The 25,083-nt window shown below is 36.9% G+C and overlaps 2 protein-coding genes across 5 annotated transcripts in view; one reads left to right on the top strand and one right to left on the bottom strand.

Annotated features, from left to right (window-relative positions):
* Nucleotides 1-2,323: 2,323 nt before the first annotated feature.
* On the top strand, nt 2,324-7,600 carry trim109 (tripartite motif containing 109). Of its 2 annotated transcripts, XR_010530525.2 has the most exons (7): nt 2,324-2,959; nt 4,430-4,525; nt 4,958-5,191; nt 5,399-5,493; nt 5,572-5,687; nt 5,766-6,382; nt 6,494-7,600. XR_010530525.2 is itself a non-coding variant. In XM_065261245.2 (6 exons), exons 1-6 carry the CDS (start codon nt 2,510-2,512, stop codon nt 6,269-6,271), a joined length of 1,497 nt encoding a protein of 498 aa, XP_065117317.1. In that variant the 5' UTR covers nt 2,324-2,509; the 3' UTR covers nt 6,272-7,600. The 2 variants fall into 2 exon arrangements, 1 of the variants encoding a protein (XP_065117317.1); XM_065261245.2 differs by having other exon boundaries at nt 5,766-7,600.
* A 154-nt stretch (nt 7,601-7,754) lies between these two features.
* rusc1 (RUN and SH3 domain containing 1) overlaps nt 7,755-25,083 on the bottom strand; it is a 17,862-nt gene continuing 533 nt past the window's right edge. Inside the window, exons 2-12 of one of the 3 annotated variants that reach the window (XM_065261242.1) lie at nt 21,197-24,327; nt 17,021-18,010; nt 16,457-16,576; nt 16,283-16,359; nt 15,296-15,313; nt 14,898-15,072; nt 13,495-13,600; nt 13,349-13,395; nt 12,256-13,045; nt 11,276-11,434; nt 7,755-10,537 (exon numbers count right to left, since the gene is read on the bottom strand). In XM_065261242.1, the coding sequence (XP_065117314.1) occupies nt 10,372-10,537; nt 11,276-11,434; nt 12,256-13,045; nt 13,349-13,395; nt 13,495-13,600; nt 14,898-15,072; nt 15,296-15,313; nt 16,283-16,359; nt 16,457-16,576; nt 17,021-18,010; nt 21,197-24,242 (5,694 nt within the window). In that variant the 5' untranslated portion in view covers nt 24,243-24,327 and the 3' untranslated portion in view covers nt 7,755-10,371. The remainder of the gene's footprint in view (nt 10,538-11,275; nt 11,435-12,255; nt 13,046-13,348; nt 13,396-13,494; nt 13,601-14,897; nt 15,073-15,295; nt 15,314-16,282; nt 16,360-16,456; nt 16,577-17,020; nt 18,011-21,196; nt 24,328-25,083) is intronic. The other 2 variants (XM_065261243.1, XM_065261244.1) reach the window with 2 other exon arrangements.

Genomic DNA, 25,083 nt, shown 5'->3' with positions numbered 1-25,083 from the left:
CACCAAATATGGTTCCACATGGCATGGTTCTACACAGGTGCTATATGGCACTAAAAACGGTTCTTCTATGATTACGAGCAAAGAACCACTTTTGGTGATATATAGCACCATTCTTTTTAGAGTGAGGGGCAGTATTAAGGGGCAGTGTTTCAATTACAATTTCAATTACCTATTTTTCACATGCTTGCAGAGAATGGTTTACCAAAACTAAATTACTGAGTTGGTGTTCTTTACATTTTCTAGGCAATTGGGACCCAACTATAGCACTTAAATATGGAAAAAGTCAGATTTGCATGCATGTCCCCTTTAAAGACAAATAATTGATTCCTGCATTTTCTGGATATCAAACCGATAACCTTGGCGTTACAAATTTACTGTTTGAATTACAGTAACTTATTTTAAAATAGTGATGTCTAATAGAATGAGCTCAAAGTTTTTTTTTAACTCTCTACAAAAAAGTTTAAAGACACAAGTGATCAAAAAAGGGAGCTGGGTAGAAGGCTCCCAATATGGCAAAAACTATATAATTTTAAATATATATATATATATATATATATATATATATATATATATATATATATATATATATATATATATATATATATATATATATAATGTACTGAAATATGTTTGCAAAAAGGTATTTTTCCCCAATATATGTTTGGGGCCATTTTTTGTATATTTTGAAATATTTTATAAATAAATTAAAATATTTGAAAGCATTCATATTCACGTCACATTGAAAGAAAAACTTTATTATATTTTCAACTGCAAAAATATACTTATAATTTTATATTTTTACATAAACATTTTATATTTTGATCAATATATTTTTTCTTTTTGATGGGTTGACAATTAGAAAAAAATACAATTAGAAATTTATTTGTTGCCCCTAAATAAATTTTGAAATACATGTTTATTATATAAAGGTTAAAACTGAAATTTTCAAATTAAAAACTATATTTATTTAAGCTTTACTTTCTACAAAATGTATTCAGAATATTTAAAACATATATGTAGCTAAATAATTTTTTTGCCATATGGGCTAAACATAACTGTAAACATCAGAGATTCCTGCTTTAAGTTTATTTCACATTTCATCATTATTAGTGTTGAAAGGAAGAGGAGGATAATGAACTTTACATAATATCACAACCTAGTGGACTAAATATCCAAACACATAATATATGAACACACATGCACGTCTTTTAAAATGTCTTTATCAAAAAGTGTACAAATCAAGTGAAATAGGTTTGTGATTGTATAAAAGTAGTTGTGATATAAGGGACCCAGTCTGTAAAAACCCAGCTAAAGTCATTTTTAGGGATTTATTGTTTTCTAAATATAATCATCCTACATAATGTAAAGAACATTCTGTGAAAAACTAACCTTTAATATTGATTAATATTGAGTAAAGTCATAAAGATTTAAATCAATGTGAAATCAAACTTTAATCTTTATTTACAGAATGTAAACTAGGAGTATGAGGTATTTCCATAAAAAACCAAACTTACAATGACTTTCTTACTTAGTATTTTTGTCTTGTTTTCAGTACAAATATCCTGAGCAAAAGGAGTTGGGAAAATAGTTTTTTTTTAAGTGAATTTGTGCTTAAAACAAGCTAACAAATCTGCCAAAAGGGTAATAAACGTTTTCTTTAAATTTTCTTGAATTAAGTGTTAAGAAAAAGTTAACTTTTTTTCTTACACCATTGGCAGATTTTTCTTTTTTTGTTTGTTTAAGGCACAATTTTTTTACACAAAAATTTACAAATAGTATTATTTTTTTGTCTAAAAACTAGACTACATTTCTTCGCTCGTCAAGAAAATGCTAGCTTAATTTAAGTATTTTTTAGACATTTGTTTAACCAAGATATTTTTTGCAGTGTAAGAAATACTCGACATAACATTTTATTTGGCCTATTGATAGAATAAGCCAAATAAATGTTCTGTCAAGTATTTCTGTGGCAGAGATACTAATAATAGACGTGACAACAGTATAGCTTGAGCCCTGACCAATCCCTCCTGATATTATATCCTCATGTGATTATTCAACCACCTGTTGATTCCCTGCATATCACAGAGAAGGTCAAAGCTAACTTTTATAACTTAAGACAACCATTTGTTTTGTTACATTTGAATACACATTCTTGGTAGAAATCAGACTGTAATGTAAAAGTGTTTGGCATGTGATATGATTTATATGGGGAGTTCATCAGTGTTGGGAGTCAAATGACTCACTTTATTTAGACCAGTAAGACAAACATGTGTTAGTCAAGTATGGGCAGGGGGAGAGTTCCCAAACACCTATCCCATCACAGCACATGTGGTGGTGGACATGTGTTGTCATTTGTCCCAAAGCCAGAACCACAGCTGTTAGGACAACACCTCAAACAGTATCTAAACCCTCTGTGTCAGAAACTGCTTGGGACATTTAGGGGACACGAGCTGTGTTGTTTCATTGTGGATACACCTAACAAAGCAACAGCCATATAGGCTTTACAGGAGCAATGGATTCTCTTCTGTCCAAACAGATTCAGTGCTCTGTGTGTTTGGGGGATTTCACAGATCCAGTGAGCTTGCTGTGTGACCACACGTTTTGCAGACAGTGTATCAGCAGTCATTCCCACAGCAGCCGGCTGAGATTGTGTCCGGAATGCCGCAGACCCTACACCATGTGGGATCTTCGATCCAACCGGGTCCTAAGGAATATGGTGGATGCGGTGAGGGAACATTTGACCGAACAACAAGCCCAGAGGGATATGGTTGCTTCTGGAGCACACAGCGGAGCCATGAGACTGTTCGAGGAACCCGAGAAGCTGGTGTGCTCCGATCATAAGGAGAGACTCAAGCTCTTCTGTGAGACAGATCAGAAACTAGTGTGTCTGATCTGTAGGGATTGTGTGAAACATCAAGGACACATGTTCAAACCTGTGGAGGAGGCCGCAGAGCCCAGGAAGGTCAGTGAAGTTTGGTGAATTAATCTCTATAAAATACAGAGACTTCGGGGAGGTTTCCCGGACAGGGCTTAAACCTAGTCCCAGACTACTACAATGCATGTTTGAGCTGTTTTAACTGAAAAGAGGTTGCACTGATGGTAGATGGTTTTAAAAGCAACAACATAAACAAACAGCTTTTGGAGACTAAGCACAACTTCCAGTAGACTTCCACATAGAATCAATAACAACAGAATCCTCTTACAGTAGTTTATTTCTGATAACAAGGGAAATAAATGACAAGTAAATAACCTTTGTTCATATATCATATCTAACTTTACTGTGTTAAATGAATGTATACAATGTTAGCTACAGGTTCTTGAATTCTTACCTGGCTGCCAAACCTCTCTGCACAGTTGTGATTCATGCTCGTCGTCTCCTCTCATCTTTAGCAAAACCAATTTTTTTTTATTTTTGACAGGTATCTGTTTTAGAGATCAGTTAAGCCACTAGCCTGACTGATAAATAAATACAGACCGGAAGTTTACTTCGGTTCAGGCGCATAACTATGACAATGTATGTGCGTTCAATGAAACCATTTGGTGTTGCTAGACATAATGTTGGCCTGACGTCCAGATGTAACGTCAGTTTGACGTCAAAAACCAATACAAGCCCGATGTCTAACTGTAACATCGACCTGACGTCAAGCTGTAATGATGGGTTGAACTCAAAAAACCCAACATCGTGTTGACGTCAAAAACCAACATCGTACTGACGCCTAGCTGTAACGTTGAGTTGACGTCAAAAACCAACGTCAGTTAAAGTCAAAAACCAACATCGGTTGACATCAAAAACCAACATCGGACTAACGTCAAGCTGTAACGTTGAGTTGACGTCAAAAACCAACGTCAGTTAAAGTAAAAAACCAACATCGGTTGACATCAAAAACCAACATCGGACTAACGTCAAGCTGTAACGTTGAGTTGACGTCAAAAACCAACGTCGGTTGACATCAAAAACCAACATCGGACTAATGTCAAGCTGTAACGCCGGGTTGACGTCAAAAACCAACGGCAGTTGAAGTCAAAAACTAACATCAGACTGACCCCTAGCTGTAACATTGAGTTGACGTCAAAAACCAACATCGGTTGACATCAAAAACCAACATCGGACTAACATCAAGCTGTGACGTCAGGTTGACGTCAAAAACCAGCGTTAGACTGATGTCAAGCTGCAACGTGAGGTTGACATCAAAAAACAATGTCAGACTTAATTGCAGATGTTGATTTATTTTGGATGCTTTTAGACACAAACATTTATTATTCCAGTTAATGAGTTTCGAAATATACTTCTAAATGTGAAAAAAAATCTTAGTAAAGAACAAGTTAGTGACCGTAATTGTTTGAACAATAGATAAATGACCGTATTTCAAAATGTAGGTTTGTATGTATTACTTTAAGATGACGTGTGAAATGTCTGTCATGTGTGTTATAGAATTCGTTGTTAGAACCCTTGAGTTTCCTCTCAAAGGAGAATGAAGACATGGAGGCCCTTATGAAGAAACAGACTCACGAGATCTCTAAAACTGAGGTGAAAAATACCAGCCCATACATCCATTCATACTGATCATACTGCCTTACGGTTTGTAATTTCTGCACTAATGTCACCAGAAATGAGGTAATGACACAGTCGCACATTTCTACTATTGGATGGTAAACAGTTAGTCCCACCCTTAATACTACTCTAAAGCTAATATGTCAGGCTAGTCAAAATACTCTTACTTAGCAATGTTTACAGCTGGTGTGTTTACATTTTTAGAAAAACCAACCATACAAGAAACGCCCACATTAAATGTATTATTACATTTTAGTAGATTTGAAAATAATAAAGTTTCTTGAAGATTTGAAAAAAATACAGACACATCCTATTTTTTTAAGCCGACATAAGGGTAAGGTAAACATAGATTACCATTACAATCACAACATTTATCCTTATTTTAGAGATATTTTGGTTTTGTAACAGGAGAGATCCAGACAGCTCTCTGCCCAGATCTCTGCTCAGTTTGAGGAGATGCATCAGTTCCTGAAGAAAAAAGAAGAGGAAGTAAAGAAACTGTTGGAGAAAGAAGAGAAGGACATGGTGGAAAAGATGAAGAGAAACAGAACAGAAATAGAGGAGAAACTGAACGATGGAAGAGAGAAAGAAGCAATTCTACACTCGGTCTTAGAGACGAATCAGCCAGATGGGTTTCTGCAGGTTCAAACTAATTGAGATGCATTATTTGGATTTAATACAATTTATACATAAACCGAAGAAGTAAAACATGAAAAACAAAAAGTCATAAAGTACAATATATGTTTTTATAACTGATTAGCTAATAATGTAATTGTTATGTATTTATATTGTTGTTTTAGTTCTGTTATTGAAACTATTTGGCATTTTCTGGGTTTTTCTTTATAATAGTGGTGGATTGAGAAAGGGATGGAATTTGTTGAAGAAATGAAAGATGAAGAAAACCACAATGATGAAAATAATGAAAGTGTTTCTCAAACAACACAGTAAGTACTCAAGAGTATCGAAAATCATCCTCAATGCAAATATTATAGTCAAGTTCACTTAACTATTCTGCATTTTAGGTTTAAATCAGCGGTGAAAGTTCTGAACGTGACACCTAATACTCTGTTTCTTGGCCTTCGTGAAACTCACTTGCAGTTCACTGTGTGGAAAGAGATGTTGGGTTCCATTAAACCAGGTTAGGATCAGTATAATATCAGCATATCATGTATCATGTCATGTCTTGTTTATATCTTCTATTTTTTGTCCTTCTTAGTCCCTGATCATAATGTCATATATGACTGTCACGACCCGTACCTGCGGGTCTCCACGGATAGCCGCTGCGTCGTCCGCACGTCCAAAAAGGGGATTTTTTTGCGTCACAAGGACTACAGGCCTGTGGCAAGAACCCATAAAACCTTTCAGTCAGGACAACATTACTGGGAAGTGGATGTAGGAGGGAAGATAGACTGGAGCGTGGGCTTTGATGGCGGATGTATAAGTAACTTGAACAAGGACATTGGACTTCACCTTAAGCATGACCGAGGATACAGCATCAAAGAGTACGACACAGAGAAAGAGATAGATCTGACAGTGAAACCACAAAGGATAGGGCTGTACCTGGACTGTGACAGGTGTCAGGTGTGCTTTTATAATGCGGATGATATGACATTACTGCACACCTCCACATACCCTTGTGCTATACCGTACTCGCTCAGCCTCTCTCCAGGTGCTTATCTTGCCGGGAAGAATGCTGATCCACTAACAGTTACCTGGAACTGACTGAAATGGAGAACAATCAGACGGTTATTTAAGATGGTGTAGTTACCAAGATAAGAAAAGCCTGTTGTATTTGTTCTCAAATGTGCTATTCAGCGGGTGATGGTTTTAAAGGTGCAGTGTATAACATATATAATGATCTTACAGAAATGCAATATAATATCCATAACTATATTATCAGTGGTGTATAAAGACATTACATAATGTTTTTTTTTTTTACCTTAGAATGAGCTGTTTTCTACATACACTGCGGGTCCCCATACATGGAAGTCGCCATTTTGTGCCACCATATTTATACAGTAGCCCTAAACGGACAAACTGACTGCTTTGTCACTACGTTGTCTCAGACGATGACGTGTTTGTCCTGTGGCGGCTACCGTAGCTTCACTATGTGTTGCATAAGGGAGGGGTGAGTTGTGTACTGAGCGGGTGTGCCTCATACATCTTGAAAAGTGAAGCCGCTGGCTCTTTGATCGCCCCCTGGTGGCTGGCTGCGGTACAAGTCATAAACCCCGCCCTCTCCATGCAAACGAACGGGACTCGGCTCTAAATAAACAAATTTGGCTATTATTTTGATTCTATAGAAACGGGGCATGACGTTATAATAAATAGGGCACGGAAGCGTTTTGGCGGATGTTTGATACTGCAAGCCCGCCTCTTTCTCCACAGACGATTTCTTCTGCGCATGCCCTGGCTCCAAACTGACGTTTTTACGTAACATGGCAGTGGCCATGGTCGGACATTCTTGCCTTCAATTCATTACAATGGAAGAAAGCGACGTCGCTTCATCCATCTTTTTTACAGTCCATGAAACTGAGCTGTTGGTTGCAATTCACAGTCTCAGCGCTAGATGCTGCTAAGAATCTACACACGGGTCCTTTAAATCTCTGACCATTTGTCATAGTTACTATGCATGGCTGCTTTCCTAACTGTATATTTACATTTAAGCATTTAGCGGACGCTTTATCGTAAGCAACTTACAAAGTTTACTTTTATATCAACATGTGTGTTCCCTGGGTTCAAACTCATGCAATAATACAGTAAGTGCTATACAAAGTTACTTTCAGCTTACAAAGTTTCAACATTTCATAGTGCTCATTTGTGTTTAGGGAGAGTCAAAAGGTTAGAAATTTGCTGGTGCAGAGCCTGGAACGTTTTATATGAAAATATCTGTATGATAATTTGTCTGCATTTTGTGTATAAACTATTTAGGAATAATGAACTTAAGTAAGTGCAAATGTACTCTTTTGGCTTTTTAAGTTTAGAAATATTGTCTACTTTTCTAAATCTTGTTCATGATTATTGCACATTAAAAAAAAACCATTAAAGGTTTGATTATTCTGTTGATAATCAGGTATTCATGCCTGTGCATTGTTTTTATCACGTTTGTCCTTTAAGTACCTTCAATCCATTTAGTAAAGTCCTTACATTGCAGAAAAGACCTTAAATTGCTGACTGGAAGAATTGACTGGAAGAATCTGGAAGTTATAAAACGCACTGTATCTCATAGAGATACTTCAGCACAACACACTACATTAGCCATACACATTTTTTTTAATGTTTTATTGGGTTTATTTACAAACACCAACATGCATAGAGCTGTTTGACAGTGAATGATAGACCTCAGGAGTGTGGTACATTACATATTATGCTTTAAATGTGCTACCAGCAATGGGCAATATCACACAGAGCTACACAACTCATAACCACACAAAAGTCTTCTCACACACAACAAGAGATAGAGATAGATAGAGAGATAGACAAGAGGAACAGATAGAAAACAGGCCATTTTATATAATTAACCACAAACAATGCACTACTGTATATTTATATATATGATGCAACAACTCTTTCTTTCTCCAAATCAAATGTTAACTCACAATTGTAAATCTACATTTCACACTGTGAAATTCCTTAATCAATTTATGATTGCAGTTTGCACTGTGAGGTAAGATTATAACTGAATCTCTTTTCACTGTAAAAAAAACTGTTTATCAACTTAAAAAAATGTAAGTAACCTGGCTGCCTTAAAATTTTCAAAATATAAGTTAACACAACAATTTTTACATTACTGTTTTTGATTCAACTAATATTTAAATTCAAAAAATATTTAAAAGGCAACCAGGTTACTTACTCAAAAAAAAAAAAAACACTTCTGGACATCGGTTGCACATGATTGAATTAGGTTTCCTTAAAATGAAATTAACATTAATTTAAATAATTAAATAATTTTCATTTTAAGAAAACTTGATTCAATCATGTGCAACCGAATATATTTAGTGTACTTTTTTTAAGTTAAACTAACAAATTTTTTTTACAGTGTTGCTGCTATCATTGCATTTTCAAACATTTCTTACATTTTAAAACTGGGACATTAAGCTTTTAGGCAATTATTGTAAAAATATTACAACGTTTCTGTCTTAAATGTTTTTAGATGTGTCTTACACTGTACCTTATGGCAATATACCAAATGTCCCCTGCTGTACTTGAGGTAATAAAAAACTGAATTAAGTGTAATATTTTGGTTCAGTTTTAAGACATAAACATACTGTAAATGGTCGGTTTTCTTCTGTTACTGCTATTTTATAGCCATCTGCCTTTCTGCTATTGGTTGCAATAGAGCAGAAGGTTTATCAGTATGGGGTATAGCAAATAAAGCTGTGTTTCATGCAATCTAGCACATTAACATGACAACTTTCTCCAGATCTTTGACAGCTGTTTCATCAGTCAATAAGTGTGCGATACAGCAGCCTAGTGTGCATACTCCATTTCTTCTTTAGTGTTTATGTCAAGATACGTTTGATTTGGAGTTGCTGTTGTGTGACACAAATGTTGTACAGTCATATTCATGTTTTTGGAAAGTACAGTGTCACTTAATAGATGAAGCAAGCTCATATTAAAAAAGAACTTTCTTACTACAATCCAAGCCCATATCCTTAGCACAGAGTGTGAATTTTGAGTTATGTACCTATGCATGCTCACAAATGAAAAGGAAAGTTGTATTAATGATTAAGTGAGAATTTATAGACACATTCATACACATTCATGCAGGTTTTATATGTAGATCTCTTATTCAAAGTATTTAACCAACACAGAATATCCATTCAAAAGAAAATCATTAATGCTATCAATCATACAGTATATGGTTTCTTCAGCAACAAACCTCATAAATATTACAGTACAGATTATGCATAGTCATCACTATCAAGCTCATGATGATACAGATCTTACCACATTACCATCACATTGTAAAGAAAAGTTAAACTATTACCTAAACACTACAGCTCTGAGATATTTGACTATTACCATTGAGAGTTACAACAATTCTTATAATGAAATTATATAAAGCTACACCAATCTGATATTTGAAAAAAGAAAGATTTTGCTGTTTTTTGGGGCATATTTAGGCAAAATCAAGTGTTCATCTTTCTTTTATTATTAATTGTTGGTGTTCACAGAATAGCAAATATAATTATTTTAAAGAATTCATTTTTTGGATTGACTAGCTCAATATATTTAATAACACCAAATCATTGATTATAAAATAAACTAATTTTAGTAAAACAGTCTAATACAGCCCCAAAATAAGCCAAAATACGGCTAATCTTATGGTATAATAGTAAAAGTGGTGCAAACTGTACCAGTATTGGTTATATTTATTTATAGACTTGATGTGATGTAATATAATATAATTTTGTAAATATTATTTTGTATTTTGATAACTATGTGCTAAGCGCTTTTTTGGAAGCATTTTGTTATGGCAGATAATAATAAATACAATATTATGGTTTTATTTTATTTTTTTAACGTGATTCTTTTCATTTCACTACTTCTATTTCTTGTTTATCTGTCTATCTATCTTAGTAAAGTCTATGGTAAATATATAACGATTTATTTATCATTTATACAGTAATTTATAGTGTCTGTATATACCACCGAAAATATTTCAGACATCACAAACCAGGCAACAAGGCTCATAGATAAACAAATAAGCACATAACACTGCTACGAATTACTACATCTTAATATGGTTTCTTTTTCCTTATTCAGTAGTCTATATCCCCTGATATTCACACAAACATACAAGTGGAAATAAGTATAAGTCACATGACAAGTGAAGCATAACCAATGGGAACAAGGCCCTCTTTGTCACCTTGACGACACTGTATCCAGTCATGGTCCACACCTCCTAACAGAACAAGCTCCTCCCCTTTCCTGAAGCTCAGCTCTGCACCAGTGCCTGTGTAGTCACACAGTGTTCTGATCATCCTGATAAATCAAAAAACAATATTTGTCAAGGCTGAGAGTCTTAGGCCACCATGCCAGAATTAGATTTGTTGTTTTTGCAATATCATAGTGATCTTATATAATTGTTTCTCAATCTCTTTAATAAAATACATAGAGAAAATACATAAAAATGTGTATATACTATATAGTATTAAAAACTGTATAAAAATGTAAACTGATGTGTGAAGTATTTAGGATAAACTCGCCTTCCACTTGAGCAATAGCAGGAAACTGCAGTATCTCTTAAACCTACATCTTAATTTCTAATTTTAAAGAAATTAGTCTTTTTACTTAATTCTGATAAAAAACGCTCAAGATGTGTTTAGTGCCAAGAGAGGTCACACTAAATACAGATGATGCCTAAAGAAGACATTAGTCCTAAAAAAATGTATTTCCTGTTTTTATCTTAATAAATAGATTGAAAAATAAATATGGATGGACATTAAAACTTCTAAAACAACAAGTCTGATGTTGGTGGCCTAAAACTTTTGCACAGTACTGTAGAAGTAGGCGTTGCTCTTCTGCAAAGGCGTTCTTTCATTGCACTGAGATCATATTAAGATAAAATCTCACATAAAGCTTTTTGCAGCTTTGTTTCAATAACAGCTAAAGAGTGGGTTTGATTTCTCAATTTATCACCCTTTCATTAGAAAACCAGGTAATGAAGTCTGAGCATTTAACAAACAATCAAAACAATAAAACATCTTACAGAAACTGTACCTCAGGGGCTTCTGTTGATCTCTGGTTTTCTTGCAATTTTCATTTTCATCTTTTTCCTCATCTGTGTTTCTCTCTCTTTTTTCAGACAGAGGATCCTGGCCACGATTCACAAAGCGGTTAAGAACAGATACCCCAGGTGAGAGCCACTGTGAAGGCCGTCTGTAGAAGAGCATCAGTAAGATGGATTGAGAAAAGGCACAAGAGACTACAAATAAAAACATCTGACATGAAATACTCCTACACTATCAGAATAAAAGGTACAAAAATAGGGCTGTGACGGTTGCAGTATTTTACCACCGCGATGGTAATGCACCAATTCACTGAGGTGGTGTGGTGGTTATAAAATGTGTGAGTGGGCGCACATGTATGCATGCACGTATGTACATGCGCGCATTGATCAGTATAGGCTTATATATAATACATACAAGTATTTTGAAATATAAAAATGTAAACAAGGATCAGATTTCTTATCAAATGTGCGTGTTCATAGTTGCTGATTTTTCCGCCAGTGGGTGCTGGTCACAATGTCAAGCAATGCTTAGGTTACTTAGCAATGGCAGATGTTCTGGAGATGCTATTGCCTCATTGTTCCGCTCACAAGCCAGCGGTTCATCGCTAATATCAGTTGCCTACCCTTAAAAATACCGCATTAACTCTGTCTGCTGGCCATTTGCTTTCACACAAACTTGAAGATATCTCTCTGGGCGTGACTGTCCTTTATATTTTTCATAGTTTGTGGCGTGCACACCATGTCACACGGTGGTGCAGTGGTTATGACAACATTACAAACCTATACAAGAAGGTCCAAAAGTTGCCACTTGTGTGGTGCCTTTTCAAAAAGTAGACCTTTTTACCTTAAAGGTGGAAATTGGATCCTCAAAGGTACATCCTTAGAGGTACATATTTTGTTCCCCAATACAGTTCCCCGTCCCAGTGACAACTTTTGTACACAATAGTCCTCGACACAAGTATAAACAAACCTGATTGTTGTTGGTAAGTTGTTGGGGCTCTTCGAAGCTCCAAAAAGCCTTCCTAAGCTCCAAGGAACAGTTGTTCCACGATCCCACAAGGAAAGCTCCTCTCTTGGTTGCTGTCCGTTTTCAAATGGACTTTTCGGATGCAGTGGGAAGGCCGTCTGCAAGTCATCTTGTGAATTGGGGCTTTTAACATCCTCTGAGGAGCTAGAGGTGGCCAAACCGAAGTTTTGCCCCAAACGCTCCCCCAAGCGCATAACCGCCCCCCAACCTTGCTGAAAAGCTTGGCCTGCCTGCTGAGAAAGACTCGCTCCACTCTCACTACTAAAATGCATTGGTATCTCATTTCCCTTCAGCCATGATAATGGAGGACTAGCTTCTTCTTTGGTGACACCTGAAACAGGATTGCGATAGGCTGAATCTTCAAACACATCAAAAGCATGACTGGACAGGCTTGTGAGACCTGGATTGGAATTAGGGCCTTGTAAATCCAAGGCCTTGTGGTCTTGCTCTAATACGCTTCCAAGATGATGGCCACTGCCATTGAAAAGCCCCTTTGGAGACAAGTAGAAGCTGAAGTCTTCATTTGGCGGACTACGTACATCGGAGCTGTGACTGGCTGGAGTGAGAGTCGGGGAGGTGGGGTCTAGGTGGTGATGCTGAAACAGCAGATCGAGGTTGAAGGTCAGAAGAGAAAGAGGCTGTAGCAGAAGAAGCAGCTCCTCAAAAAGATGCTGACAAGAAGTGAGTGACAGTCGCATGAAGGATGTAGGCCGATAAAAAGTCTCCAACACATCTGCAGGAGAGACAATGCTAGATGTTATTGACAGGAGTCAGGTAAAAGCTAAGACCATCAAATAATCCTGTAAAGTCTTGCAGTGAAATCCAGCTTAATAGTTTTGTGTTTTGGAAAATGGTCTAGGCTGGTCTGTGCTGGTGGACCATCTTAAAGTACAAACAAACCAGCTGAACAGTTAATCAACACATATACTAATTAAATGTATGCCATTTAATGCACTATAAGCCACTTTGAATAATGCATGAATTAAAATTTTACAAATGGAACCACAAAGGTACTACAGGACATGTTGATACCTACCACAGCAGGAGTGCAGATGTGAAAACCAGTAATCCAGAAGCTTGTTACTGTGTGACAGGGGTAAAGAACAGGAAGAGAGTCAACTCATTTAGCCAAAAACGTTATTGTAGAGTACTTGAGGTAAAATGAGGAAAGCTGTGGCTTACTTAAGAAGACCAAACAGGAAGGCGTTGAACCTGTGTCTGTTCTGCTTAAGCTGGGGAAGCCCCGCTACTTTAGCCTGAAGGTTGTGCAAGGCCTGTGTGCTTGGGCCTGGACAATCACCACATATAAAAAGGTAAATTTTAAATGCTATAACATTTAGAAAAGAAGGCAACAGAATCAGTGTGTGCTATACAGAAACTGTGACTGATGAAACTGGAGAAGAAACTAAGAAGATTTCGAGATTGGAAGTATGACACAGATGGGTGAGTCAATACCACAGGGATTCAGGGTGCCAGGAAAGAAGAGAATAAAACAAGGGAGATGCGTAGAGAGAAGATGATGTAGAAAGCACTGGGAAACAATAAATATGAAACTGGCCCTCTCTATACCTGCCTTTAAAGAGATAAATTATCAAAGAATAAAATTTAAACAATTTAATTTAATTTAATTAAACAATTCAGAACTAAACTCAGTCACCATTTACTAATATTGCTTACCTTTGCATCTTTTTTATAGAATGTACGTGAATATTACGCAGAATAAAAGGTTATAAACCAATATGAGGGTGAGAACATTTTGATAAAATAATTTTAATTTTGGGGTGAACTAATCCTTCACTGTCAGAGAAAAACTGTACCTTTTCTGTCACTGTGGTGTTAACCTTAAAGGTTTGTTTTTTTACCTTTATGGGTATACAACACATTGAAATGTTGTACATACAATATTAAACCATAAAGACCAATTGTGTTTTGTACCTTTTTTTCTGACAACGTAAAAGTGCACCTATTTCATAAAAAAAACAACGTTATTTTGTGTATTTGGTATATTACAATGTGTTTGCGTGGTTTATGGTTAAAAACACATTATTTTCCACATTTAATACATTTTTGTAGCTCCAGATTTCACTCTCTTCCTGAAACGCACAGATTTGAAAAGCTCTGTGTCCCTGATAGGCCAGCTAATCTGTACGTTGTGATTGGCCTGAATACCTCTGACGTCAGCTGGAAATGTGACGCTCCTTACCATGTTTGAAAGATTCAGTCACAATTTAATGCTAACCAAAGTTAACTTACTGTACAGGCTGTGAATCAAAGCGGGAGGAATTATGATAATGTCAGCCTTTACTACATCATCAATCCCATGAAGTAAACTGTTGCCTACAATCTGTGTGTTTGTTGTAGTCCATGAATACACACTTACACACCAAAAGAAAAGTAAAATTGTGAATCGGACGATAGGGGCTCTTTAAACATTCATAAACTGATCACAAGTGATCTGGCAAGACACCTGGTAGTAACAAAACACATGAGGTCAGACGGACGTGTAAAAAGATGTAGGAAATAAAAAATGACATGGTTACCAAAAGTAATTTTTTGCCAGTTATAAAGGTCCAGGTGTCTTATACCTGGTTTGGTGGAAGCTAAAACCAATCCCCATGGTGAATTTGGCCTTCTGCCTGCAATGAGGTCACTTTGATGGGGTTTGAGTCCATCACAGAGCAGACTGCGCAGGGCTGGGCAAAGGCACTGCAGTACCAGGCGACCCAGAGAGGGATTTACACTGCTGTCTCCAGAGAGAGCCTGTAAACAAAGGTCAAGAAAAAGCAATGGAAGATAGAAAAGAGATGCAAATGTGCAAAATAAGAACATAAGAAAGAAATATATAAAGTGTTTAAAAATGAATAAAAGAAGTAGATCGAAAACCAAAACAGGTGATAGAGGTGAAAGCAGAAAAGGTGCATGAGGTTAGTGAGCAAATAAGTTTTTGACAAAGCTCATGTTTACAATATGAACTTTGCAGTACCGGATCTACTGTGTAAAACTGGAGAAAGAAAAAGATAGTGTATGAACGTGGCATGAAGAGAGAAGGAACAAACAAGCATGATTTACTAATTATTTATTTGTTTATTTATTCTATTTCAGGACTTTTCGGATTAAGTGGAAATGTTCAGATCAAGTCAAAGTGGTGTCAATGGTCTGACTTTATGTTATCGCAGAAAAAAGCCAAGACAGTGTGATCAGAAGTTTCACACTAAAGGGGTTTATTTTGCGAAAACAACCTGCCGCCTGTACATTTTCCTGCTTGTTACATGGCTATTTACCTTATAAGTAAGGTAAGGAACATTGATTGAAATATTGATTGAAATATATTTTCTTTGCTCATTTTTAACAAATGCTGACCTTCCGTGAAGAAAACCATTTACTTTCGGTTTTACAATAAAACAAGACATTCAAATATCACGAACACACTATTTGGTTCAATCATTTGTAAATATAATGTCATATAGGTTATTAAAAGACATATTTATATTTCATTGCTGTGTAATATTAAACTATACCTGTCAAAATGATTTGCAGCATCTTACATTGGAATGCTGTGACTGGCCAATCAGAAACAAGCATTTCAGAGTGCCGTGTAACATGGCCAAAATTTCTATTGCCGATATACTATTTAGGTCGATACGGTATAAATCTGAAAACGGTATGAATGTTAAAAAGCCGTGGGATAAACTTCAAATAATGCCTACAACGAATGTTCTTTACCTAAAAACTTCTGAACAAATGAATTTGCCAAGTCTTCGCCAATGATTAATATAATATAAGGTTAAATTTGGTAATTTAGCCCCCAACTCATAAATATAAATTGCACTTTGTGTGATGTTACATAGGTGTCACATCCTGAAAAAAAAATACATTTTTTGAATCTGTTGAATCTATTTTGAATTTTAATCAGATTTCAAATGCCCTAGGAATGTGGTTTTAAATACAGTTTTTTTTCTGCACAACAAACCTTCTGCACAAGGGTCCTAGATGACTTGAACTGAGCCAAAATGGCCTCCACTGCCACACTGACTGAACTGACAAGAGCTGTATGACAAAAATACAAAAAATGAAAGTATTGATTTACAAATATGAACCAATGCTGTATATCAATCGGATAACAACAAGTTATGTAATACTTTACATTTCTTTTCCTGCAGGCATGCAGAAGACAGCCCTTCAGTTCTCATTAAGTGCCTTGCATCATCTCCTATCCAGGCCACGTTTTTCTGCTCAGAGCCAGCAAATGAGACGCTGCGAACAGCTACAAGGATGGCAGATAAAAGGGTGGGGTTAGAAACAGAAGATAATGTATGATGGTTCATCTTGGTGAATGCAGTACATGATAAACACGTGTAGACTTATATCTTATAGAGATATTAATGAATAAATTATATAAATATTTATTCATTTAGAACATTGGTTGACCCACATGCATAAAAAACCAAAGAGGAGTGAACAATCAAACATGCTAAACAGCATTAAATATATGACACAGTAAATAAGGCAACAGAACAAACAAAAACAAACATTAACAGTTTGACAGTAAAAAAGTAGCACGAAATAATGAATAAGTCGTCTTCATGCAACATAAAACAAAACAAGACTTGAAAACACAACAACAAACAAACATGGTGCTATACAATTAAATAAAGCAGATGGAGGTGGGAAAGAGAACGAGATGAGAATGAATGCACTGATCTCTTACTCAAAGTATGTGGTGAAGGAGTCTGCTGAGAGTGAGGTACAGGGACTGATGGCTCCCGCAGAGGGGCTTCAACAGGTGGGGTGTACAGGTAGGGGTAATAAAGGGGGGCAGCAAGGGCAGGAAGGGTGTGACTTCGAGGGAAAAGGGGAGAACATAGTCGGGCAACATCTGTGCCAGGAACAGGAGGTCCAGATCTATGGGGAGGTGAGATTGCACCTACGGGGGAAAGCCGTGGGGGTGCACCTTTATGCAGGGGGCAGTTTTTGGGATGGTACAGGTAATAGGCTGGAAAAGACAGAATTTGCTCCTTATTTTGTGTTGTGGTTTTATTACTGTTGTGATCTGAACATAAGTAAAGTGAATTAAACTGATTCTGTGTATCTTTGTTATCGTTGTTGTTCGCGTAGCTCTGAATTTTAAGCTTTCGCATTGTTATGTAGCTTTCCATGTCAATGTTTTTATATGGTGTTATGTCACCGTCATTAAGTGTGTTAATGTAAGTTGGTGGTTCTGGGTCTGTGAAAAGCTTTAGGGTGTTTCTTTTGTATGTTTCATTGTAATAAAGAGACTCGTCATTTTTTGTTGAATCTAATTCATTGTTATACACAGAGTTGGATTTCTTATTTTCTGAATCATGTTCGTAAAAGTACAAAGAATCCAGAAAGCTGTTCCTATGCTTACACTCATGATACAATGAATCCACGTTAGCATTGAAGTCATTTCCTTGGTTATAGAACAAAAACGCATTGTTTTCTGTATCAGTACAGTACAGGGAATCTGTATAGTCAGTATATTTTCTGCTAGGGTTAAAGGTGGAATTTATGCATGATGGTTTTGAAATGTTTGTGGAACCCTCGCATTGATGCACAGCATGATCCCTGTTAGAGTCAGTGTGGTACAACTGTGAGGCTTGTGACATGGGACCAGAATGCAGGAAATAAGGTGAGGTCAAGGGGTGAGACGTGGACAGAGACAGGGGAGGTGAGGAAACTTTAATAAGGAGATGGTGTAGAGAAGTATTAATGTGTAAGGCGGTGAAGTATTATGAAAGTATAGCAATGGAGGAGATTCGGAATTAAAAGAATGCGCAGAATGACAAAACACAGCAAACAGTGAAGAAAGGGAGAGAAAAAGAGAGAATGGAGAACATGTTAGTGTCATTTTGAAAAAGAAAGAATGCATTTATGTAAACATGAAGCAAGATGTTACAAAATTCAATGTATTTAATGTATAGAGTACTTGATGGGTCTAAACCATACAAAGATTGGAACCAGGGTTCGAAATTAACTTTACGTCATGACTGATAATGAAAAGTACATTTTAAAAACATAATAAATAATTATTTATACTGTTTTCTTGACTGTAGTAAATGCTTTAGTTTTAACCATTGGCGACGCTTATATAAGCAAGGGTCAACCTTACAGTTTATTCTCAGTAATTGCAAATTTTCATGAGAATTGTCTCATCATGGTAATTGTTAATTTTGGACCCTGATTTGAACACTGCATAGCACAACACACCATAACAAATGAGGAAAGAAATATGGATAACAATCATTGTCCAATGATGCATTAATTAAAAAAATATAGTAATTACTAGATTAAAGAGATAGTTCACCCAAAAATGAAAATTCTGCCATCAATTACTCTCATGTTGTTACAAAACTGTATACATTTCTTTGTTCTGATTAACACAAAGCAAGATATTTTGAGAAATGTTTGTAATCAAACCGTTCGTGAGCCCCATTCACTTCCATAGTAGGAAAAAAGAATACTATGGAAGTGAATGGGGCTCACAAATGTATTCATCAGCACAAAGAAATGTATACAGGTTTGTAACAACATGATGAGAGTGAGTAAATGATGACAGAATTTTTATTTTTGTGTGAACTATTCATTTAAAGGAACAGCATGTAGGATTGTGGCCAAAACTGGTACTGCAATCACAAAACTTGTGGCTAAAACTGGTACTGCAATCACACAACTGGTGGCCAATACACAACATGACAACATAAACATCAGTTGGGTGCTGCAACTCCACTTTTTAAATGACAATATCCTGGCCAGACCACTGTTGTGAGTGATATAAGTATTTGAAATGAAAATGATTTCTTAATGTCTAGTGACTTATCAGAGCCATTTTATGATTAATTGATATACATTTCTTACATACTGTTCCTTTAAATCCTGATAACCTTCACAGAGTGCTGGCTGTCACACCTTTGTTTTTAGTTGCTGTTTTTAACTACTAAAACATCCTCTTCAGAATTTTTTTACAAAAATCATATTTGTATGACAGTTAATAGTGTTGAAACCATAACAGCACCGAATCTGATCAAAACTGTGTACTGGAAAGCACTCTCTAACCAGAATATCACTGCAGGAGCTGTACTAGGATCACATTTCACCTGCCATGGAAGGACTCCAAACCCACAGGCTTCTCAAGATAAACACTTTCTGTAGTATACTGAAAAAGTTTAGCCTAATTTTTGATCATCCTGTGCACATCTCTAGATTTATTCAGTTTTTTTTCATTTACTTTTTCCTACTTGTGTCTACTACCTCTTATGGAAAATAAAAATCAGTCAGCTTGACTCAGCTTTTCTTATTTTTCTGTACTGTAATTGGTTAAAAGGTCTAAATTATGCATTTACTACACTTAAAAGTCCCTGTGAACCGAAAGACACAATTGACTTCACTTACGTGTTGTGACGTATGTCCGAGTGAAAGAAATATCACACGAGTAAACTAGTGGATGTGGCTTGTGTTTTCTACCGTGAATTGACTGGATATGAAGAGTTTAGTTGCAAAACGAGATAACTCCGTTTTTTTAATTTTTCAAAAATCAAATTTTTTGTTTGTACATTCCAATTAATATCAATTTAATTACAGTTGGTTTGTTTTGATTTAAACCTTCATAACTTAAAAAATACAGCTAAGTAGCACCATAAAACAAAATAATAACATGATAACATAATAATAAAATGTTTTGACAAAAATGTTCAAAACGGATTAATCTCGTTTTGCAACAAAAACTCTTCATATAGAAAAGTAGGTATGTCGTTTAGAAATGGAACTCACACCAGACAGTTAAAGGGGGCGGGGTTCACGGATGCCCCCAGCCAAGCTGTCTAGTTTGATTAGAATGATTGCCACAAGAGAGCATTTTCTGATTTTGATTAAAGTTTATGTAAAATAATAAAAATTACCCATACATATAAGTTATTTAAAATTAACAATGCAATATTATTTTAAAAAATAAGATAAGTCAGTTTTTATGTTATGGGGACTTTAAAGGCATAATGTCATGTTCAATGGCTATCTGACAGCCAAAAAAAGAGTGAAAGAAAATGTAACAATAATGATTCAGCTTACTCATAAAAAACAAAAACAAACAAATGCATGGATACACAGCCATGCAACTTTAAGACAAACTCAAGTAGTAAATTGTATACGTACTAATATCTGTGAATAAAATAAACGTGTATATTGCTAAGGCACGTAATATTATAGCTTTAATGTATTAACCTTGCAAACAAAAATGGGGCTCCGTTGAAAATACATTTGCTACTCGATTTCCAGGCACATTAGAGGCCATAAATATATCTGATGTCAAATGTGGAGTAACCTGATATAGGCAAATTACCATTGGAGAGATACAGAAACAGTACAGAGAGGAGCAGTGCAAATCAAAAGAGAGAAAGAGATGTAGAAAATATTCTTTACATGGTGACATAATTTAAAGTTGCTCATGAAACCACTATGGCTTTATTTGAAGTAGAAATAAAACACAGTATATGAGAAAGATGTAACGATGTACAGACTATGGTGTAGGTGAACAAGTAAAAGAAGATTTGCTAGCTTAAAAGAGAAGGTAAGAGAAATAAATAGAAATCGCCTGCTGAGGGGATGAATAAATAAAAAGCTTTATGACATCAGGAGAAAAACATAGGACCATTACCCTGCTGCATCCTGAAGTTCCCCCCAGTTCTGGTCTGACAATTAATTTGCTTATCTGGCTGAGTGACTCTGTTTTGGCTCACCACTATGTCATCAGCTCATTGTTATTTAACTCTTTTATATACTATCTTTGTTAAACATTTATAGTGGTGTACAATGTGAAGAACTCTGTAAGCTTTATAATTCTGAAACCAAAATGTAGTAGTTGCAACTTTACCTGTTGTCCTTGATTCAAAGGTCCATGCTCCATCTGCCATTCCTCTAACTTCTACTTTCTCTCCATCTTCCATCTTTTTGGGTTGACCCTCTTTATATCTTTCATCACAAATAGTCCTTAGGCTGCCATCACTGACTGAACATCCAATTTGTTGGAAAGCTTTGGGTTCTGCTGGACTCTGCCGGTCTTGTATATTCAGGTGGCACATTTCCCTGAAAAGGGACAATGAGGCAGGAGTGGGTGGTGGTTGGAGAAAAGAGGCTTGGGCTTGGGAAGTATATTCCCAGCCATCTCCATCAATCTTCTCTCTCCTCCATTTGAGGTTGTACAGAAAATCCGGATCTGGGGTCACTACAGCTGGATCAGGTTCTGATAGAACATGGGCTGGTGGTAAACCCTGCTTGCTTCTATTGCGTAGTTCTTTAAAGGTTGTGACTTTTAAGCCTGAAGTTGATTTGTGTAACGTGTCATCATTGGATGGTTTTTGCTTCTCAAGGGGTGGAGACTCTGTATCTGGGGTGAAAGCTATCAGCCAGTCAAATCTTTCTGGACGAGAGGCATTGGCAGGTACAGTGCATGGCTTGAGACGAGGAAGTTCAGAAGGATTGGAGACTATTGGTGGACGAGGGGGCAAAGGTCTTGGAGGTGGAGGAGGAGGGGTGTCAGAAATTGCTGAAGTATAATCAAAATTCCCAAAGCTAACATCTGGAATGTCTGCACTGCTAAGTCCAGTACTGTAATAGGCATTGGAAGGTAAAGTGAGATCGGATCCAAATGTACAGCTGCAGCTATAATTACAGTTTCCACTGTTTCTCTTACGTCGTCTTGCCATTTCCGTGAAGGTTGTTGTTCTGTGTGCATCTTTCTGCTCTTCTTTTGAATCTTCCTCTTCATTGAGTGCATCTAATTCCTTTGCACTTGAGGATCTGACTTTCCCAAATCTAGTTCCCTCTCTCAATCTGGAATCCAACTCCTCATTCACACCCTCTCTATCTTTCTTTTGTGTACTGTTTGATCTAAGTTCTCCCACCTCAGAGATATCGGATGCTGACTGTTTCTCATTCTCCAGAACAACATCTACGCAGACTCCCAACTCTGGACTGAGTTTAAGCAATTCAGCTTGGGTAAGACCTGCCAGTGCAAGCAACTTTCGGATTTCTACATCCAATGCATGAAAAGACGGAGGGGGTGGGAGCGATGGTGGAGGTGGAATAGCTGGAGGTGTGGTCAAGGCAGGCGGAGGTGGCAGTGGAGGAGGTCTGGAAATTGGAGGTGGAAGGGACTGGGTGGTCTTTTCTCCTTTAAGCTCAGCAAGCCTCTGGGCCTCTAGACGGGCCTTATGACGTCTTCTAGGAGGTGGAATGGGTGGTGTGGGGGAGATGAGAGTGGATGAGTCTGTATTTAGAGTAAAGTAGGGCACAGGCTGTGATGGAGGAGGAGGAAGTGCAGGTGGTTTTGAGGTTGGGGGTGAAGATGACAATGTAGGATCAGACACAACTGTTGAAAAAGTATTAGTTTCATTGGTGGACAATACTGAGAAAACCTGTCCGCTGATGTTCTTGTATATGTGAGATTCTGGCTGGGCACTTACATGCCTTTTTGGAGGTTTTGGGGGCCTGGGAGGGGGAACAAGATCCAGTGGTGACGAAGCCAGAGAATCAAGGACAGGGGTTTCATCAAAGTCAGAAGGGGCTGTTAGATCCACCCCTGCATCAGAAAATTCCTGGGAATCACACGATTTGTTGCTTTTATACAATTTCCATGGAATTTCAGTATTTTCCATTTCATCCAAAACTCTGGGAATATCCTCATTATTAAGGTCCAATCCTTCTTCCTGAAGTTTCACAAGATAAGCCAATTTCACTTCTTTGTTGACCCTCTGAAGCTTCTGTTGGTGATCCATCCTATCTCTGACAATCAGCTCATTGTCCAATTCCCAACGTGCCAAATGAACAATGCGGTAGAACAGATCCACTTTGCCTAACTCTTCCATTGAGTCTAAAAAATTAAGGAGATTTACTTTAATACATTTTCCTTCTGATGCCTTTCTGTCTGTGTAGTCAGAGCAGGGGGAGGATGGGGCTGAGGGATAGCCTTCATCAGGCGAGCAAAGAGAAAATGGTGGTCTTGCAGAAGTGTTGTCATCCAATGGTAAAACACTGGTCTCAAAGGCAGGGCAATGAGAGACGGGGGAATCAGAAGATGGATCAGGGACCTCTTGATCCTGTGATGACAGTGAAAATGTATCAGGGAAGTCACACTCCAGATCTGAACAGCTGCTAATGGATGTGGAAGAAGATGAGGTAGAAGATGTAAGAGAGAAGTCCAGCATGGATTCTGGGCAATTGCAAGAAGAAGGAACAAGAGTATCATCATCTTCATCATCATCGTCATCATCACCACCATTGCCGTTTCCATTCACATCAATGTTGCCATTCACACTGTTTTCACCGTTCTTGAGGTCATCTCCATCTTTTGCATCCACATTGCCATTTTCTTCATCTCTCTCCTCCACTGGAATGGCATGAGGTTGCTTTACTTCTGGCTTGCACTCATCTTTGACATCGTGTTTTAAAATAGCCAATTTATCCTTGTGAGTTGGTGGAGGTGGTGGTAGTTTCATTTGTTGCCTGATGGTTACAGTGTTATTATTGTTATGGTTGTGATTAAAAAGGCTGTTACTATCCTGAGGTGAATGGCCATCACAACACAAACAAGGTAGGCTGGGCTCGTTGCAGTTTGGATCCACAGCTGGGGCAATATTTGATACAGTGTGTCCACTTTTTGGTTTTGAGATTGCTGATATTGCGTGAGCACCAATCTTTTGTGAACGAAACAATTTGGGCTGAACTACTGGGGCTCGTGGACCTTGACTGGGGCCCTTTAACCTGGAAGTCTCAGGTGGTCCTCGAGTGCCACGACGAGATGATGCAGGGTTCATGTTTTTGTCCTCTCTCTTAGTCCCTTGGCTTGGTTTTGCCTCTATGTGCCTATTGTCAAATCTTCGGGAACGAGGGGGCACGGATGGGCGAGAGGAAGGGTGCATGGTGGGAAAGCTTTATATGTGCCACTTTTTGGGAAATTGTCTAAGAAGCCTGTTAATTTATAGACATCTTGGGTCCTGTTAGTACCTGAAATATTGAGAGATATCTGTCAATATCAAGAAAACATCAATGACAAATGAATCACCCTGTTTGGGCAGTGGTTTTCAGATAGTAATTTACTACAGAATATTACTCTGAGCATATTATTTTGGACTTATTTAAAAGCGTTTATTTAAAAAATATTTTAATTTTTAACATTATTTGATAAGGCTGAAATACACGCAATGTTGTCCTATGTTGTACCAATATCATAAAAGTATACTGCTGTTGAATGACAGACAATGGTTATAAACACTATCAACTGCTAATTTAATTCTCACAATCTTTACATTATTTATTCATTAATATATTAAACATCAGGGCAAGCTTTTTCAGAGAGTACATTTCAATTAAGCCTAACAAGTGTATTCGCAATATCTAGACTCAGATTCAAGTTTAGACTTTATTCAGAAATTTCGCTACAAGTAAAAATATATATCTCAAAAAAATGTGGCATATGGAGCAATGAACATATAGCAATGACTAACGCTGAGTTCTCCGCTTTTATGCACACAGTGCCGTGGGCAATGCACTGCTCGCACATCCAATGTCCTTGGATACAGAGGATGTAAATCTAGGCCTAGCCTGCGCTTTAGTAAATAAGCTAATTTTAAAATACCTTTAAACGTCGTGCATTGTTATAAGCCTATGACTGTTAGTTTATGAATACAAAGTAGTAAATGTTTAATATTATTATTATTTATAGACCGTAACGTTATAGGCTGTAAGATGTCTTATAAGATG

This window comes from Paramisgurnus dabryanus, chromosome 13 (genome assembly GCF_030506205.2).
Source record: "Paramisgurnus dabryanus chromosome 13, PD_genome_1.1, whole genome shotgun sequence".
NCBI lineage: Eukaryota > Metazoa > Chordata > Actinopteri > Cypriniformes > Cobitidae > Paramisgurnus > Paramisgurnus dabryanus.
This window is presented reverse-complemented; position numbering and strand designations above follow the sequence as displayed.